The sequence below is a fragment of the Anticarsia gemmatalis genome, chromosome 24 (assembly GCF_050436995.1).
Source record: "Anticarsia gemmatalis isolate Benzon Research Colony breed Stoneville strain chromosome 24, ilAntGemm2 primary, whole genome shotgun sequence".
Lineage (NCBI taxonomy): Eukaryota > Metazoa > Arthropoda > Insecta > Lepidoptera > Erebidae > Anticarsia > Anticarsia gemmatalis.
In genome coordinates, this window is record NC_134768.1 from 8,232,191 (window position 1) to 8,253,455 (window position 21,265).

General features: G+C 35.5%; 1 protein-coding gene and 1 non-coding gene across 2 annotated transcripts; one reads left to right on the forward strand and one right to left on the reverse strand.

Moving 5' to 3' along the window:
• Positions 1-227: 227 nt before the first annotated feature.
• Trc8 (TRC8 ring finger protein) lies at positions 228-19,810 on the reverse strand. The gene is made up of 2 exons (XM_076130274.1): positions 19,342-19,810; positions 228-2,548 (listed from the first exon to the last, which is right to left on the reverse strand). The coding sequence occupies exons 1-2, from the start codon at positions 19,586-19,588 to the stop codon at positions 783-785; spliced, it is 2,013 nt and encodes a 670-aa protein (XP_075986389.1). The 5' UTR covers positions 19,589-19,810; the 3' UTR covers positions 228-782.
• TRNAR-UCG (transfer RNA arginine (anticodon UCG)) lies at positions 9,831-9,903 on the forward strand. The gene has a single exon. It is a non-coding gene; the product is annotated as a tRNA-Arg (tRNA).
• Positions 19,811-21,265: the final 1,455 nt, after the last annotated feature.

The following is a 21,265-nucleotide window of genomic DNA, read 5'->3' on the forward strand; positions in this document are numbered from 1 at the left end:
AATTGTACGTCTTTATTCATTAATATTGGTGTTTTAAATGTGGTTCCTTGCAACTAGCTTTCTAAGCAGAATATATTTTTGAGATCTATACAATATAAACCGAGCTATAATTTTATATATACTGTAGTAGTAGTAAGTACTGTACATATATCTTAGAATATTATAAATATATAAGGTAATAAGTGTTAGTTAAAGTATTTCGGTTAGCAAGTTATTGAAAACATAACCACATTTCATTAAGTTTATTTCAACAACAATGCACCTCATAGAGGCATCTCTCCGTCGACGGAAAATAAACAACGTTAGCTACTAAAATAATAGTTTATTTACAGTTTATTATGGGGAAAATTACTATTTTTTTTAAGTTACCTCCAAATATTTAAAAGCTATTTCTAAATACCTTAACTATTTACAAATAGCTTTAACTCTCTTTTTTTTCATTTATCTAACATTTTCAAAACACTTTATAATAGTATCTTTTTATCGAAACTTGCAATTTTAAATATCGTAAACGTGTACATTACATTAAGAAACATCGACAAGTGTAAGCATCAAGGCGACCACTAAGCTTATACTAAATAACCTCACACAGCATAATGAAAAAAAAAATCATGCATCACAAGACAAAATTTAAACCTTAAATCACAGGTATATCAATCTGATTTATAATATATATATAAAAAAAACAATAACTTACTATACAAATCGAAAAAATACCACTCATAAGTCTGTCAGTGAACTGGTAGTGTTCAATCTAAGTGGTAGGCGTGTTCGTCCAGCAGTCACCTGACTCCCTCGCCCAGCAGCAGCTCCGGCTCCTCCTCCAGCAGCAGGTTCTGGTTGTTGCTGTTCTCCTCGTTGCCGGCCTCCGAGTTATTGTCCTTGTTCGCGTCGTTGTCTATCTTGTACAGTATGTCGTGGCACAGCGGACACCGGTCCTGCACGTACAACCATTTCCTGAGGCACACTCCGTGGAAGTAGTGATTGCAGCGGGTGATCTTCGCCGAGTGCATCTCCTGGTAGCATATGGCGCACACGTCGTCCAACGAGTCCAGTTGGTCGGGCGAAGCTTCTCGCAGCGAGTTAATCTTATTAACAGCGGTGCGACGCTTCATGAATACGGACCAGCCGGCTCGCGCCTCGCACCAGATGTTGAAGTAAGCGTGGATGCACATCATCACAGCGCGAATAGCTCCACCCGACTCGAACAACAGGATCCAAGCGCCGTTGAAGAATAGGAAGATTCCGAAGCAGAATTCTATCGTGTTCCCGAACGCTCGGATGTAGTACACGTAGTCGTCGAGCTGCTCCCAGAACGTACTTCTGTACGCGTCTACCAGGAACAGTGAGTATATCATGAGACTGACTACCACCTTCACTATGACTTCTATACTGAAAGCGCTGACAGCCAGCAGCCACGTAGACAAAGAGTGCTGGGACCACAAGTACACCAGCAATGAGATCGGGAACATTATAAGAAACGCGCACACCGCCAGCGCTCTGACGTGTCTGTGTGTGCTCGGGTTGTGTGACGCGCTCAGCGACATCAACATAGGATTCACAATGTTGTGCAGGAAGTGCAGGAGAGCTGTGAATAGTAGGCAGAAGTTCCTGCATAGTCGAATAAACCTCTTTTCAGGATTCAAAGAGGTCAAACCAGTCTGTAGTGCGAGTATGTAGAAGAGGATCGCGGACACGGTCCCTATACTTTTATCCTCTTCTTCGTCAGTCAGGAGTATCCACTGGAAGAAGTTTCCGATGTAGTGGCAAAAGAATGAGATCACTGACGTCATGCCGAGCACGGCCGTTATCGTCTCACATCCGGTTACTAGCAATGATTTTGCCATCGACGCTAACGATTGCACAGCTAGTATAGTGGAAACTTTTAAGCCTTCCTCAGCTTCGTCATCGTAGTCCATTAGAAGGAGTATAGCGTGTTCGGCCACTCGTAACACCCAGAACACTCTGAGAACGCAGGGGACGTTCAGTCGCATCCATTCTGTTTCGACGAGCGCCGATAGTCCATAGTTGCTAACGAATAGTCGTCCGTGCTGGTAGCCAGCGTATACCACTTGTATGACACTGTACGCTGACGTCCACAACACGAACTTGACAAGGAGGAGCGGCAACAGCGCGGAGAACACCGGCGAGTGGTGCAGGAGGTTCGGTGGAACTGGCAACATCGCTAGAAACGAGGGTGCCATGAAGCTGATCGGAAGCATCATCTGCATGGTGGGGTTCCGAGGTCCGAGGTGGACGTATTTGAATATAACCGCCAGCAGGAACTGTATGGCGAAGTTTTGTATGACCAGGATGCCCGGTCCGTCGAGATCAAGGAGGTTCTTTATATTTAAGTTTAATATGTCGTCTAGTATGCTGGTGGAATGGTAGGGGGAGGTGATGACTAGTGTGAGGGACTGGATCTGTTTGACGGCGGACACGTTGGTCCAGTACGAGACGAACACCAGGCCCACTGAGGTCAGGTAGAGGTACACGATGATTAGGTGCTTCGTGTAGAGCACGAATATGCATAGCGCTGACATACATCCTGGAAACAAAGAAAAACTTCATGTTAATATACAAATATTATATTATAGTTTAAGAAAATATCTGAAATGATATAAAATAACTTTTATTTCTAAATATATAAGGCAGAAGAGGATTTCAATTGATTAGTATAATGCATAGTATTAGCACCTACTACTAAATTTTGATATGCAAATATATTTTGTTTGCCAAAAATTGTATTTAAAATAGCAATTAGTCACATGTAAATTACGCAGCATTCAACGTCTAGATTTTAAGGACGTTACGGAAAAGCAACAGAGCGGCAAATCGTATGCAAGTTACTAGGCTGCAAAATGCTCTGTTTTATGTAAAAAGATAATAAAAAGTTTTAATATGAGGCTTCTAAGTAGAAATCCCTTTGTAATATTTAAAGATCAGTTTATTATTTCTGCGTTAAAATAGGTGTAGGATTACTGTTTTTTATTTAAGCGATATTAATAGTTTCACCCTAGACTAATTAGGATGTCAGATAGGTTTTTGTGAGTTGTGTTCGTAAATTCCCTGACTCTTTATCAAGAAGACAGGTTACCCGACACTTAATTCATAAGTTGTGAAACTAGCTCTTAGATTAATAAGACTATGTAATATTGCCGTGAAATACGCTCAGTGAATAATGGCTATGAAGAAAAAAGTCAAGGATATTCTATAATGTTATTTAGATTTTAAGAGCAAGGTTTTAAAATCAGTCGATAAAAATTTAAAGTTTTACGGTACAAGGCCGTATTTTTTATCCGACTTCTCTGATTAAACGAGGGTAATGTCTTTATTGGCTTTTTTCTATTTTAAGTTGGGTTTTAAACTAGTAAACTTTGTACAGCGAGCTATTCTATTCTGATAGATAGCTTACTAATTTGTTTCCAAAAGTTACATATTTTTGTTTCAAAGTTGTAACTTGAGTTGTGGAACGAAATAATTATTTATTTGGTCCAAAAGCTTCAACTGCATACATATTTTGTTTTTGCATGAAATAATTGCGCCTTCAAGGCTGCATACATTTTGAAAAACATTTGAAATAATATTGCAGTTTAATAAAGCAGGTATAAACGTTTACCTTGAACTTAAACTACAATGACTGCAAATTATACATAAATAATGGATATCGATATTCAATTACTATTTTTTTTATAGAAAACCTAAGGGTGAATTCAATGCCATGGTATAGAATTGCATAGAAAAAAATGGTCGATTCCATTTGAACGCTTCCATATATCTTGCTTATCATACCAAAGCAGGCGTGAAGCTATACTCCGGACAAGTTATCAAACTCCGGACTACTCTTGTTAATAATCCAACATAAATTCGAAAAAGACCAATAACACTAATCCAACATGAAAATCGAGTCCGGGACCCGTATTTATCTGTTTGATACACTACAAACTGCGCCATTGTATTAACAGATTCAACAAGTAATCTACCAAACGAAGATCAAAGCACGGTGATATAGTGCGAATTTGTCAAAAACTAAAAAATATGCAAATTGTAACAAAATGCGTAATCTGGGTCAGTGTTTTCCTTAATTTCGGGGTCCATTGAGATGAGAAAAACAGTTATAACAAAAAATCTAAGTACCGTATCGTGTATAACGAAGGCACGACCGTTACTTCTGAGACGTCATCGTGAACTCATGATATAACACTTAAGTTCTTGCTGGTTTTTATTGCTGATAATTTTGATAACTGGTTTATAAGATGAGTAACTGCTTCATGTTCCTTTTGACATAGATAATTGATCACGGATGTCAGAAGGTATGCAAAAAAACGCAATAAAATTTTTGCCTTCATTTGAGACTATGCGAAAGCAAGGCGATACATCGATTGTTACCTTAGTTGCAAAACAAACCACATACTCTATACTGTTACCTAAATAGTAAAACAAACTTCACACCCATGTTAATTTTACCTAGTTTAGTATTAGATTTCTGTAAGACCTTACCACAAATTAAGTGACCTAGAGTAAAAAAATAAGTCATAAGAGAGAGAAATGCAACACTCAGATCAGCATTGAAAATCAGAGGGCACTTTATCCAGCTAACTTTGGGTTGCATTTTGGTTGTGGATTGCATTCTATATTGCGAAGGGTAAGAAAGCAATACAATAAATCCAGGCTGGTATAGGGATATCATAAATTTTTTAAAACCTTCATCATTGTCCTGACTTTCATCCTTCACTCATCTCTCATCACCAATCAACTTTATCAGAACTTTTTTCATATCCATCCTTTTCAGACAATCCATTCAGCTAGGACAGGGGTGCCCAACCTTTTCTTAGTCCGGAACTACTTTTATATTATTCTTGTCAGCAGGGACCATACTATGTAAGTATATTAAAAATAAAGTGTAATAAAAAGCCTGAAAATTTTTAATTTTTAAATCATTCGCGGCCCACTTTTTGACTTCCACGGACCACTGGTTGGGATTGTTGGGAACCACTGATCTAGGACAAACTAACATCGACAAAAAACATAATTGTTTATTCGTCACAAAAGTAGCGGATGTGAATTGTTTTCGTTCGTTCAATACTATAAGATCTTTCTAGACTTGTAGAGCTATATCAAGGTGCCATTGGTCGCTCGCAGAGTTCGGTTATTGATCTCAAATCTCTGCAATTATCCTATGCACATATTAGATGTTGTTAATCAATTAGTGTATGATTGATTTCAAACAGTCATTGTTGATGCGTTTTAACAATTGAACCGTGAAGGTCGGACTGACAAACAGACATTTTTTTGTTTTAGAGGTTCTGTTTATTTTAATGAATTTTAGGAACTCGATACGACCGGATATCGTCTTTAGTTATTTGTTTGGTTTTAGTTTTTATAAAAGTTAATCTTTTACAACGAATTTAACAGCAACTTGCCATACAGTAACATCAAGTGTTTTGTCGGAATCTAAAAAAAATCATATTAGACACAAATTTAGTGCTCATACACAATATCACGTGTGTTATACCTGAAGGTTTAAGCAGAGGTGTACGATATACACCCACGTTTAGTTGTTTACAATGTTAGTCCCATGCGCTAGGAAGCGAATTTATTGCCATTTAACGGGAAAGTAACCTAATTTCAGCCTACTTCATACACACAGAATTTCACGCCCTTTTTTTCATAGGAGTAGGCAGCGACTTAAGAACGCCACTTGGTAAGATCCTTACAAACTTCCCTTGCCTTATTCACATCCATACATCTTGTCATACAGGACCGCCAGTTACGAGTACTACGCACCTATTTAATGTTGAACCTATTTACTTGCCTATAATTAAATACTATTTATAGCCTAAAGACGAAATAAAATACGTTAACTAATGTGTCATCAAGTAACTTCGGCGTCACACAAATATTTATACGTAAACAGTTTGTATGTCAGTCAAGGATACCGACCGGTTATTTCTCCATTTAAAACGTTTATTTATTTTAATACTAAACGTGTTAATACAATGAATTTACTTATTTTTGGAACTCTCAGAACTATTCGAAAGATTACATTTTAATTTATTTTTGAACTCGCTTAGGTAATTGTACAAATCCAACTCAATCCGTGATATGCTAGGAACAATATTTTCCATTATATCTAGGTACCTAATTAGAACACAAAACATTGTTAAACACATTTATTTGATGTTACAAAGTCCATGCTACACTTGGCCAGCGTGGTGGATTCAAGGCCTATCTCTCCCTCGGTTGGGAGCAGACCCTTCCCAGCAGTCGTGCAGAAACGTGTCATAAAAATGACAGAACCAGTCCTATTTTCTATCAAAAGTAGTTCCCTGGATTAACTGTGGTGCACATAAAGGCTATAAAAATGCTATCAGTATTCCCTCAGTAATGACTAAGGTAAGGCCTGAACTAATCACTATTGGCCACGTTAGTCTGACACCAGTCTGTGCCTAGATAATTGATAATCGATCAGTTTCACCTTGAGCTGGCCTAGACAATGACTGCTTAGAACGAATTATGTACACGTAATCGTAAAACTTATGTTTTTATTTTAGTAATTTAATCTCAACAAAAATAATATAGGTGCAAGAGTCATTCTGTTCTGATATGATTTATTTCGCGCTCAGTGGAAACAACAAGCAACAAACTGAGCGGTAATTCTATATTGGTATTTAACTGAGCATCTAGGTGCTTCGGGGGGCCATGGGTCCTGATTGTTGTCTCATCATCAGCCTAGCCCTTCCAACTATTTAAGAGTCGGCTTTCAGTCTCACCGGATGCAGGACGTCGATATCGGACATCCACAACCCATTTACCTGGATTATTGTTTATGGGGATAATATTCATCTTTGGCAAAGGCCTATTAGCTAATTAATCTAACATTATGTAAGATAAATGTCGGTTTTAAGACCTAATAAAAAAAATAAGGACTTCGTAAACAAGATAAAGTAGAAATGCAATTTATCATCACAATGAGATTGATACTCAAGTGTTACCCAAAAAATCAATATTTTATTTTATTTTTTGCGGTCGATACTAGACCGGAATAATATTTAAATCGTTTTTAATTCCGATAATCGGCCCTCAAAACACTGAATATTAATTAAAAGCAATTGGAACACCCTACTTCCTGTACAGTCAATACATTAAACAGAAAAATGTTTCTTCGACTAGGAAATGTCATCAAACTTGACCCATTTCAGCGTATTGTATGATACAATATAAACTATACCTTGGTTAAATGAATATATTATACATTATTATGTATGTTCTACTTCCTCAAGAATTAATGAGGGCCGTACCTCGAAGTTTTTGTTTAATGGATGATAGTTAGGTATGTGTGATGTCATTAAACTAATTAAATAAAAGTTAAGTTGTTTGTCCTCAGCTAGTAAGTTAGAGGAAAAGACAGGTGCAGGTCGTGAAGAACACACGCAGTCTGCTCCTAACCTAGCTTTACTACGACTAGGCTTTTTGGGATGGTTGTCTTTAATTTTAATAGGTATTTGTCGATTATCTGGGCAGCTTTAATAATATGAAACTTTAAATAGAGTCAATATGGAGTGGTTCGGACATATCTCGATACTCTTTTATCAGCCTAGCCTTTCTTCCAACTATGTCGGAGGAATACCGGAATTTTACAAGGAGCGACTTCCTATCGAACCTCCACAAGACAGTTACCTGGATTATCCAAGATACCCCTTGGTAGGCCTGGTTGTCAGTCTTTAAAGCTTCTGACTACTGGTGACGACTGTCAAAGATCTTTGAAAACGACAGCCGGGACCCATAATTTAACGTGCTTTCCTCAACACGGAGGCACTCTGATATTTTTATATCGATTCATACACACACCACGAACGATAGCTTTTATTTTTAACCAATTTTTTTTTAATGTTTTGTGTTTGGATGGGATAGTCTATTAAAGGGTTTTCGTAAACCTTATTAGTGTCAAGGGTCATAGGTTTAAGGTTCTAGGATAAGTATGCAGATGCCTTTAATGTATTGACACATCAAATAGATGCAGTGCGTATGACCTCAATTATAAGTAGTCAATCATGCAACAGGTAAACAAACATATTACCGCATCTTGCTATAATAATTCTCGTAAATACTCGTAATAGAGTGAATAATAATTGAAATTAAAACTTGAAATGAATATACAATGCAATGTAGTAAAAAAAGGTTGTCTTATAGGTATAAGACTATTATTTTTAATAGATACTCTTACTTATTGATATTAAATTGCTAATTTTAATACTAAAACGCTATCCTGATGTAAATGCAATGAGCCCTTTTCGAATGAATTATAGGGATTTTAACGTACCTATATAAGTGATTGTTTAATTAAAAACTAATGAATGTATTTCGATGAGAATAGGGTTAATGGGATATATTTTTAATTTTACCCAAGGAATCTATACAAGCCGACGAAGTCTCAAGTAATGCATTGTACAAAAATAATAGACTAAGGTATGAAAAACACTGTCCTACTTCCACCTGATAAGTTATCCAATACTTAATCCGGAGTATTGAAACCGGGACTAAGAACTGCGTGCGTACTCACGACAAGAACATGACCGCGACCGTACAAAAAAAGTTTCACTAACTTACATACCGATAGGGAATGCAATCCCGACTCGAGATCGTCAACTCGAGATCCCTCGCAATCAGAAATATCAATCCCGCGGGATCCCGAGATTTTCGGGATCCCGTCTAGTTAGTAAAAATAATACAATTCGAACGGCTTGTTTAATGTAATATGTGTGTGATAGTGTGGTGAATGCAATAAATTATAATTTGAAAGAAAATAAAAGCCTTTATTTTTGAATATTACTAGCAACGTAACATAATTAACAGGTGTAATAACATGAACATAATCAAAAAAGTAGGTGTAGCTCCAGGAGATCAAAATAAAAAGTAATCACATGGCATTTTGAAAGTAGCCTCTTAAAATACAAAGTGTATCTGTTACTGTAAAAGCCCGACCGGTGGTAAATTCTAAGATTTTCCGGTATAACCTAAGATTTACCAACTCGCAATGGTAAAAGTCCGATCAATACTTTTATTTCGAACTTTTACCTATATTCACTTGATGATGTCGAGATGTCGCCGGAGCCCCGCTTCGCGGGGCTCCTCCTACAGGGTGGTTAAAAAAAAATAACCACGAAGGCTAAGGTGGGAGCTTCGCTTCGCTCGCTCCCACCTTAGCCTTCTAACCTAACCTACCCATGTCGCTTTGCCCAAAACTCCTCCTTTATAACTATGTCACAGTATATAATTATACCGTGAAATAGTTATAAACATAGTTATGAAGGAGGATATTTTTATATATCGTAACATAGTTTTTAAACTCTGGCTTGTTCGGACTTTTACCATTGAGAGTTGGTAAATCTTAGGTTATACCGGAAAATCTTAGGATTTACCACAGTTCGGGCTTTTACAGTAACATATCAATAGTACGAGCTTCTAATCGGCATCTTAAGTCTATTGCAATGTAGCCAGCTGCTGAAAATGCCCTCTCCGACAATCCCGAACGGGATCTCGTCATATTATGCTTCGGGATTGATCCCGAAAAAATACACGGGATCTCGCGAGATCGGGATCCCGCGAGATCGGGATTGCATTCACTACATACCGAACATTGCAATTACTGAAAAAAAATCAATCAAAATATAAACCACATAAAAAAATACAGCAATAAAATAACGCAATACGTGAGTAATATTCGTTTGACAGCTCAATCAACCCCCATCCCCCGTGCGACGCGCGCAGCATCTGAAAACTAGGTCACCCGCCTGAAATGGTCGGCTAAATAGAGCCTCCCTGTACAAGACCGTGTGGCCTAATGGATAAGGCGTCGGACTTCGGATCCGAAGATTGCAGGTTCGAGTCCTGTCACGGTCGTCTACGCATTCTTCAAAAACCTTTTTGTTTAAGATTTTTGAAGATATTTGGGGAAATTTCAGCAAGTTTTACATTAATTTTGCCGGTAATATTTGAGTCAATCTTTTTTTTATTAAAATAAGGGATTTTAACAATATTTTTCAGGTAAAATACATAAAAATATAGTGAAATATATGTAGAATTCAGTTTTAAACTTTATTATCCAGCTTTTCCACGAAAACGTTTGATATTTCTTTTCTCGAATGACAAAATGTATGTGTAGAATGAATCCACGCGTAATAATTTCAGCAATTATTTGAATATTTAACCGCATTATCCCGCACACACCAATAAAACTACTGAAAACTTGAGCTGTTAATTACATATCAATTATTACATTACCTACAGTATTGATTCACTCGTTTATAATGGTAGGAAATCATGTCAAAAATAATTATGGAGAATGCCTCTCCATATTTTTTTTTTTTATGAAATACCACGTACAGTATGATGTTGTATTGCGGCAATTGTTATGCAATACAACAACAACAACAACAACAAGCATACAATCAAATGACAGAAATGAAAATAAGACTAGCAACAATTATTTAGTGGATCAAATAAATATTTGGTTATTGTTGTAATAATCTTGGGGTAGGTAGAGACACCAGAATAATTGCCACGATATAATTACAACAATGACTCAATAAAAAAATATATTATTTTTGTTATAAAATCATTTTACGTCGTCTTAAATTATGTACTATGAAGTAAAAGCACAAAATACCAATATATATTTTAAATACCTAATCAATATCCTGTATTATGAAATAAAAATACATATTATTATACAGGGTGTAAACGACGGTTAACCGAAAACTTCAGTGTTAATTTTGTGACACTAAATGCGCGAAATTTACTTCAACCATTTTTCTCGGAAATGATTGGTTCCCGAGTTAGTCATTTTTGAGCATTCAATGTATAGTGAACAACGCGATATATCTCCGCGCATGCCTACGAGATTTCTGGCGGCGGCGGCGCGCTGAGCGACGACATGTCGCGACGCGTCGTAGGTATCAAAATCAAAATCAAATCATTTATTCATTTAGGTCAAATGTTGACACTTACGATAGTCGTTACAATTACTGAATCTACCACTAGCTCGGAAAGGGGGTAGAGCCTTATGAGAAGAGCTAGCGAGAAACTCACGGCCACTCTTTTCAATCGCCAAAAGTTTTACAATGTGGTTGATACAATAATTAATCATGCGAGGAGCTGCCAACAATCAGCGGTACGTACGCGTACCACCACGTCTATGCGCTCACTAGTATGTATTATTAGATAACAATCTCATGTATCGTTTATGGTAGGTATCGTAAGTACGCTCGTATGTTACAATAGCTCATAGTAAAATTGTAAGTAGGTAGATACCTACTTGGCTTACGTGAAATCAAACAATAATAGCAAAATGTAACCAATAATAAGAAAGTGCTAAAACGAATTGTTATCAATGTCTATCAACACGCAATTACCTGGTGTATGGCGAGAGTTTGAGTAGGTACCTTTGGATCCGGACGTACAGGTGCAGAGCACGCCGTGCACTTCCACGTGCTTCACCATACATAGCACATCAACATTTCTTCCTATTTACGAACACAACTGCACTTCGAAAACAATAACAACAAAAATAATAACAATAAAAACACTAAAAGCTCAAAACCGAAACAATAACAAGTAATAATAAACAACAGTTCACACACGACACGACGAATAGGACATAACGAACGACACCGGTGAAGAGCTTCCGTCTTCCGCGAGCGAATTGCTCGAACTATCAAAGAGAGCCGCCGGCGCGGGCGCCTCTCCGCTCACTCGCGCCGCCCCTCGCCCGCGCCACCCGCTCCCTCCGCGCCGTCCGTGCGCGCGCCGCCGATTTGGTGACGAGCGACGAGTTAGGATCCCAGCGAGAGATTAGATTGAATAAAATATTGATGTGGCATTAGGTACTATTTTTACTTGTCACAGTTGTTACTCGTTGCATTGTAGTTTTATTCAAATACCGAATAACATTACAAACATTATTGATGTAAGTTTAAAATACCTACTTTGATATTTAATAACATAAAATCAGATTAAAGTAAATAAAATAAACACGAAACGTTTATTTAATTAAACCATAAAAAATGTAGGTACATAACAATGATAACAATCAATATCCATTAATATTCTTATCAGAGAAACTAACTTATCATAATTCATTATCCCCGGAGAATTACTTAGCATTCATTTTGTCGCATCCCATCTATGTAACATCCACGCGCGGTCGCGGCGTCACGCGTCACTACGGCCATCTACTTTTCGAGTCGCACCGCGCTTGTATGAATGAGCGTGTAAATATCGAATAGAATAATAAGTTTGCAAGAACAAATAGAACAAAGCGACAATACTTGTTAAATTGTTTATTAGAGATTTTTATAGCGCTAAAGAATATCAATAGTATTTTTTGTCGTTCTGTATGTATTTGTACGTGTAATAATAATAAGATATCACACATTTTAAATCTTATTAATGTACCTTTTATCGGAGAGCGGGATAATTATGTCATTTTCATTTTTAACATAGAAGAACAAATACTAAGTAACGCTGCATACTAGTGAGAGTGAGGCTGACAGCTGTGTGCGTAATCGTGTCTGTGTGGCGCGCGTAGGTACGTCGACCGTCGCGGCCGGCCGCCGCCGGCGCGGTGTCGTTGGCCGAACAGCTGATAGCGAATTTATACGTTGTTTTAATCCATTGCTGTTTTTTGTGAAAAACAGTAATATGACGGATTTTTTCTCATATTCATGTTGCACTGTGTAGTATTAACGAAATAATACCGAAAAAAAATAAAAAAAACGCATAAAAAATCGGAAAAATCATGAAAAAAGCGATGAAAATTTTCAACGCCATAAGCACCAGAATCATGTCTAGAATCATTTTTTTTTCGGTTTCGGTAGCCTGTCTGTTACACCCTGTATTATGACGAAGAATGACGAAGGGATAATATTCTCCATTGTCATTATTACATAGTACAATTTAGTATTTATAATCAGATAGGTATTGTGTTCGAAATACCTACTAAAGTAATGAAATAGTATCTATATGGATACGGAAGTAAGATATAAGCCTTAATGTCTGTTGATAAATTTTGATCGAATTCCTATTTTTGCGAATATCTGTCACTAACGACCCGTTTCGCTACCTCTGGATAAGGTTTTTAATTGATTCGCAATGGCATGATGTGCATTTTAATAGATATTTTCATATATTTGCTGTCAATTCATATGCGACTAACGGCTGCACTCAACTTCGTTCACGCGTGGGCTTTATTTTTCTCGTTTTCATAAGATTTTTTATCCCTGCTCCTCTCCTATAGTTTCATAGATATACAGTCTTGCGTGTGAAGTCGGAATTTAATATATGAGATAACTAAGTAGCAATTATCTAGAAGGTGTTTTATAGAGATATTATAAATGCGAAAGTGTAAAGCGTAAAGTCTGTTACCCACACAACTAAACCGGTGATTCAATTTTGATGATGATGAGTCCAGAGTCCGTATTGATCGGTTTCAAACATGGTTTGGTATTTTTATTTACCAAAATGCGAGCGGAGCCGCGCTTTATCGATTAAAATTGCAAACATACATAAAATCACACCTTTTTCAACCAAGAACCAAAGAACGTCATTTGTTGCCATAAAAATATCAGCAAATAAATAGATTTTTAAATCATATTGTAGTTTTACATAAAGAATGAAGACTGTTCGTGTATTATTCAACGTGTGAAACATCAAGGATGGACGTTGTCCGGAACTCGATTAGGATGTTCAAATTAACTAGGCCGGTTACCTCTGTTAAACGACGCGTTAGTTAACTGTTAGGAAGTTAACGTAATCACTGTAATAGCATTTAATATTTATGTTCATTGCGCGATTTTTCTTTGCATTTGTTCGGGCGAGTTTTTTTACTATTAATTCAGAAAGCATGGTAGGTGGAAGTATGGCGGGTCAAATTATTACATTAATACATTTGGGCGCCACGTGATAATATCGAGTATCGAGTTTGACATTTAAAACGTAGGTACTGCAAAAATAGTTAAGATAGAAGCGGTGATCAGATTTTCATACGAAATTTCTCGATAGCTAGCCGGTTGTCGATAGTCGATAGTGGTAGAATAGCGATGAGTTTTGTTGAGACATTATTAGGAAAATTATAGCGAAAAAATTGTTTCCATTTTATACTGTTAGTTGCCAATATTTTATGTGGAAATTATTGCTTTGTGGTAAATAATTGAATAAAACTATGATTGTCCATGTGTCACGAATAAAGCTTTTGGGTATTCCTGTTCTTATCTTTCCGTATTTTCCCATATTGTTTTAATAGTTTGAAAAACCTAATTGCCTAGTAATCTTAGCTGAATTAAATGCCTTGCAAGTTAATTCAGTAGGCAAGAAACGAATCAATAAAAGGCAAAAAGTTGCAACTCCTATTACGTTAGCCCTGAAATTGAAGATTAGAGAAATTGACTATTAATTTTAAAGACTTCAAACTTGGGACTATTAAAAACAAATTGACAGAAGCCTAACAACACATAGAAGAGACCAAGGTTACCAAACGTATTACCTATTATAGTCCTGTTTTATTTTTTTAAACACAATGGTAAATCAAGCACTCGAAAACCTAGTAAGTATGTCAAAGATTATCGAACACATAACGAAAAAAAAAAACAGAAATTAGGATTTTCAAATAGGTATTGGTTCTATTTAGATATTGTTGCTAAAGCGGACGTCTCTTTTACTTTTTTTAAAGACCACCACCTTGACCACTGCGCCACTGAGGCCGTCATAGCGGTAGGAACGCGGCATATACGTCATCATATTATATTTTGTACCCAGGATGCAGTTTCCACGATGACGTAGTCGTAGAGGGGGTGTGTGTATCGCAAGTATTGATCACAAACGTGCAACAACTAGCAGAACGCACGCTATAACAGGATTGCAACTGATTGCAAAAGAGAAAGGACTTGTTTGACTTTATAGATGACCGCTTTAAGCCGATGTTAAAGGTTGGCTTTAATAATATATTTTGGGAAGAACACTGGTGTTTACCTTTTTTTTTAATAAAAAAAGAAGCTTGGTGTTCTGAGGTCTCTAATAGAAATAGTTCGGTATAGGTATACGACATAGCTCATTTATACCAAAAATTATCAGCAAAAGATTTTTTTTGGCAGAATCTTGTTCGTTGAGTCAATAGAGAATGGAGAATGTTAACAAATTTTGATAATTAGCACTCCATAAGTTAAAAATAAAAAATACTAGTGAAAGAATTACTTTGATACGTCAATTAGTTTCCGATTTATAAGTAAAACAAGTTGTAACCGCACGGTGACGTGTGACGTCATTGTACATTACGCTAAGTCTGGCTCACATAGTCCTTAATAATAATATTTACTATTATTACACTATAAATGTAATAAGCAGACGAAAACACAACAAAATACTGCATAAACTATTACATCTACGGCTGGAGACTTGATATTAAGCGAGACGCAGCTCGCGCGGTGCGGTGTAATATGACGTCACGCTGTTAGCGGGACTAGATATTTTTCGAAACTTTGAATGCTTGTAAAATCAAAACTACTTGGTATATTTGACTAAAACAAAAACTAGTTTGCATGTACGTGTACACTGTACAGGCTTTACTGAGTCAAAATTTAAAGCGATTTGGCATACCTAGTAACATTCTCCATTAGCTGTCTATCACCCTAGGATCTATAGTTTTCTACTAGTTCTATGGGAAGTAAAATAACAAATTTCGTAGCTGTAAAAATATTTTTTCAAGAATACTCTCGGCCGACATGGTAGATTAGGGATTTCATACGACGCGAACCAAGCAAATGTACTTCGTAAGAATGACAAAGAGATTATTATTACAACATCACTATTACAATTATTTTTTTATCAATTGATGTTCCAATCTATTTCAGTACAATAAAATACTGTTACCTTGGGCCTGATAATCTCGTGGTTAAGAGGATGACAATTATTTTTATAGACTTAGACGTAAATGTGTAATCTTTGTTATTGGAGAAAAAAATTAAGCTTAAGGTTACTTATACTTAACCCATTATTCGCGGACTGGTGAGCACAACTAACCAAAATAGCTGTGTGAAAAAATCACAACAATGGACGCTATATTAAGGCCCGGTTCTACCACTTTTGAATAAATTAGGTCCTGGCCGATTTCGACTGCCGCGGTTAGTTTGGTTGAAACCAGCCACCTGTACAGACTTTGTTTATAGTGGTCAAGTGTGTGCACAATACACAGGTACACTCACTATTGCTTTACTCTCATAGTCAGGTAGGACGGCTGAACCAACACGAAGGTCTACGACCTCAACTTCCTAACTCCGGGCAATCTCTGAGAATTTCTAACAGGGATTCGAACCCGAGTCCTATTGTGCGGCAGTCGCATACACAGTTTATCTAGCAGTTAAGTTATCTAAATGTTTATTAACAACACAAACTTTTGTTGTTATATAGCCATTAATTTGCATACAACACAAATAAATTAGGTGACAAAGATAAAATTGATATAGAATCGTAATTCGTCTGCGATAACATCGGTGACGACACAATTTACGTCAATGCAACGTAGATTGGTGTCATTAATATCCAATCTGTGTTTTCGTCTATTCGATGTCAATTGAGCTATATTAGTGGTAAATTTTAGAAGTTTTTTAGAACACTCTTCGCAAACACACGACATACGAGTAATTTTTGGACCGTATAGCTAAAAAAGCAGCTGTTGCATGTCGTACTGCCGACTTATATGCCGTTAAACAAAGTTTGGGAAAGAGTCCTATTCTCAATACGAGATTTTTTTAATACAGTAATTCGGCATTAGGTAAAAGTAATTGAACCCTAGGTTCTGAAATTATCAATGAAGAATTTGTTATGTTGTGACATCTTTACTGTTTGATAGATGTAGCAAACTTTGAACTGCTCTACAGTGTTGTAAACTAAAACTATCGTCTGAAAAACTTAGGCAATCATGAAACAAAAAAAACCTACAAAAAACTTTATCTGCTACTGAAAAGTTACTGTGTGATTATCAGAACTGAGTGTTGACAGTATTTTTGAGTACTATAACAGTAAATTAACATGAGGTCAAGATGAAGAATATTTGTTACGTTGATTCAATATACGGACATACAATTTACATTGTATGTAAATCAACAAGGCTACTATAGAAGTTTTAAATATTCGATAATAGATTTTAGGCATTTACCAATAATTCACCAATTTAAGAATATCATTGGAAATCATGTCATACAAAAATTATCACAATTAAATGTCCCGTAATGGTTACTAACAAGTTATGCTGATAATTATGTTTATATTATTGTTGCAATTGCAACCTAGAATTACTAGTTTAAACCAGTAAGTACTGATTAAGAAAAAAAAGTGATCTGATTGAAAAATATATTTTCTTCATCATTTAGCCTAGCCTTTCTTCCAACTATATTGGACTATACCGGATGCAGCTAAATACCAGTATTAGACATGAACCAACTGCCAATCGGACCTCAACAACCCAGTTGCCTGGGTTTTAACACAATATCCTTCGGTAAAATCGGTTGTCAAAATAAATTGATTGATTGGTTGAAGAATATTTTTTCATCAACAACCTTATAAAGCTGAGATATTTTTAGCAGTAAGCGTAAAAAACCAGTTTTATTAACAACAAGATCATGAGTCATTGAAACTTAACATTACGAAATTATACTGAGAACCAAATTTATTTATTTGCATAAGAATGTTAAAAATGCTGACAAATAGTAAACAAAATATAACAGTGATAATTCTAAAGCCATTTCATCAAATCTTTTAGCAATTATTTCTTAAATGTAGTTTAAGCTAAAATCTAGGTACCAGTCATCATCAGGATTTTCTAGAATACTTCATACAGAAACACTGAACAAGTACCTATCTTCTAAATAAAACGGCAATAATATGTGTTGCTTCATTGTAGGAAAGAAAAAATTCTGGTATATTAATGAATCCTTTAAACTACACCATCTGTATATTAATGCAAGGATGTTCAATTTTAATTAATTTATAATGAAGATTTAATATTTTCAACAAGGTCTATATAAAATCTTAACCTTCCACCAATATGCTAAACTAATTTATTTTATTACAAAATAATTAGATCACTAAAATATTATTTTTTGGTTTTTCTAGGCTATTTTGGCAAACTTCTGGTCAAAAATTAGTGTAGCTACAATTTAATCCAACCTACATTTTGGTATAATTTTTGTCTTATTTATTTATTTCTTATTCTTTGCCTACATTTTAATTACACACCGCTTGAAAAACATGTTTGTTACTACAACTTTATTTATATTATCATTTCAAGGAAAAAAGCAATAAAATTACTTTTCATTCAGTTTTACAAAGAGTATTATGTACAAGTGTCTAACTTTGAAGTCACATTGTAAATAAAATAATTTGTATCAAAATACACTACTTGTCTATAGTTTATATGCTTAAAATGGACCTTAAGTTTTAATCTAAATTGCCAAAATTATTTGCATAAAACTAGTGGATTATACAGTATTGAATAAGATTCATGATAAATTTAAATGATGATTTTAAATATGCATATCTATGACTATCTTACATTATGACAGGCTGGCACAATAACAAGTTTAAAAAACAAACTAATTTAAAGATTCTCAGTAATTTGAGAGTCGTTTATATTTTCCACTACACTTTTAGTTACTAGTATAGCAATAAATGGTGAAACTACAAGACAGATGATGCATACATGAATAAATTATATACATATAGTAAATAGAAAATTGTGAGATGGTTTGTTTAGTGTTACCTACCTATATACAAGTTGTAGAGCATTTTTTGGGTACCTTTTACTTAGGTAGGTATTTTGTTTTCAACTTTTTTCTAAATTAGTTCACAAAAAGATATTGGCTTTTAGTAGTAACATAAGTGTGTAGAATAAAACCTACTGTTTACATTGAAAGTTTGGTAGAAAGTGTAGTGAAACACTGCAAAGATGAATGATTTGTAATGAAAAAGTTATTCTACACTAAGTTGTACATTTACTGAAGGCAAAACTATATTCAATGCAGTGTGTAAATTGGGTAATTTACATTTGACAAATAACAAAAATAACCTATTCTATTGTGCCAAATATGTTTAGTCATTATGAGAAATGTTGTTATTCCATACAGTTTCTATATAATAAAGCGCTGTAGCATGTAGAAATATCAAAATAAATGTAAATAATCTCCAATCTGACATGACAGCAAACAAAATTTCAACATAGAAACTCACGATTGGGAAACATATTTTGCGGCAGTATTACGAAATTCAAGTGCTTCAGAAAAAGTTACTCACCTATACAGCACACGAGGAATTTGAGGAGTGTGAAGAAAAACGCATTGTAGAAATTGGCGTCATAATAATTGCCATCTGCGTCTGAAATATCGACGTGGTCCACCGTAACATTGCTCAGGACGGACACCTCCTCGCCGTTCGACACTGGCAGTCCCAAACTGATCTTCAAGAACTCATCCACCACAAACAGAGGCGGCACCCTCAGTAGCACCTCCACTAGTGCCAGTGCCTTCGACCTCAACGACATTATTCATTTATGCAGACCTTTGCACACGTTAACACTGGCAATTTTGCAACCGCAGCCAAAACATCGGCTTACACTGTAAACTTTCACGGGATGTTTTTAATTGATTTATTTTATACCTTTATAAAGTTATTTGATGTCACCAATAATAATACGAAAATAATGACTGAAATTTTTGCGACAATAAAAACTTGACATTATAAATTTAGATGTTGCCAGACTGAATAAGTGTATGAAAAAGTTGCTATATCCGACAGAGTATTTATGTGGTAGAAATAAATATTTTTTTGTACGCGGACGTATTTACACGATGCTCAGACAGTCGAAGATCTTCTACTTGAAGATATAGTTACATGAGGTCGTCGCTTGAAGTAATTTTAAAAATATATTAAACACACGAGTGATCTTTAATAAAGTGTTACCATTTCTAGGCGGTGATTATTTATTTTTGGGCAGTAAATATGACGAAGTTGAAAATGTTTTAAGGGGACTTATTTTCCGTTTTTTTATTTGAATGTATATAATAGTCAGTTGACCTATATTAGCAAGAATAATTTAAGAGATTTCACTTAACTCGCCAATGATATAAAAATATCTAACCCAAGAATCGAACTGGAGATCAAAGTATTCTGTTTGAACCACTGAAGAAGTTCAAATAGTCGAAAGTTTTGTAAATAACCTTGCTATTCACGACTAAAAAGTTGCCAGCTTTGAACTATTATATGTAGTTACATATAAAAAAAATGGACTAAGAACTTTTTATTTTATATTATAGGGTCATTTCAAAAGCATCAATCTATGTTTACCTATAATCAATCTATGAATAATATTTATTTTATTAAAAACACTTAAGTATCTTATCTTTTGCAGTTAACGTAACGTCTACGCAGTAGAAAAAATGCTTATCGGTGCAGATTGCGATGCTAATATTACTAGGCGTTAAGCGGGTGAAAGTTGCTGTGCAAGTATGCGGTGGTTATCCTTCGCTTACATTTAACGATTGATAATTTAACGCTTTACTTAAAATTAATAAGTATTGAATATTTTACGATGTTCACCGTCAGGGATTTCAATGAACTGTTGCTGTGACAGCCTTTGAGAAAAGCTGTAGATGTTTTTTTCTTTTATTATCACGGCTATTAGATCCAAAGACGTAGGCATAAGTGTAGATAATACTTACACCTCGTTTTACGTTGTTAATCCTCGGGCGACTATTGAGAATAAACAAAAACCTTTGCTCGACCCAGGAATTAAACCTTAGATCTTGTAACGAGTAGCTCCATACACTACTGCCTAGACTTAAAGGCACAATATAACCACGTATCACCACGTACCACCTGGAATTATTTATAATGCAGTACTAGTGACATACTAGTCCTGCATCATTAAGATAAAACTATTCCTAAACCAGACTAGACTAAACTACTTTTTAAAACCCATGCAAATACCTGTTTATTTTCCATTCAACAAAACTCTCTGTTCAATATTTAGCTGGAATCTCGTTACGAAATCTCGAACAAAGTACAAAAAGTGTAAAAGTTGTTCGTAACGAAAGCTGCGCGAAGTTTCGGTGTACGAGCTACTGGTATTGAATCGATCTCACTTGTGCGGCTTCCACTACGGCTTCAGCAGTTCCGAGACAAATTAAAAACGTTCCTACAACGTTATTGTTATGCATTG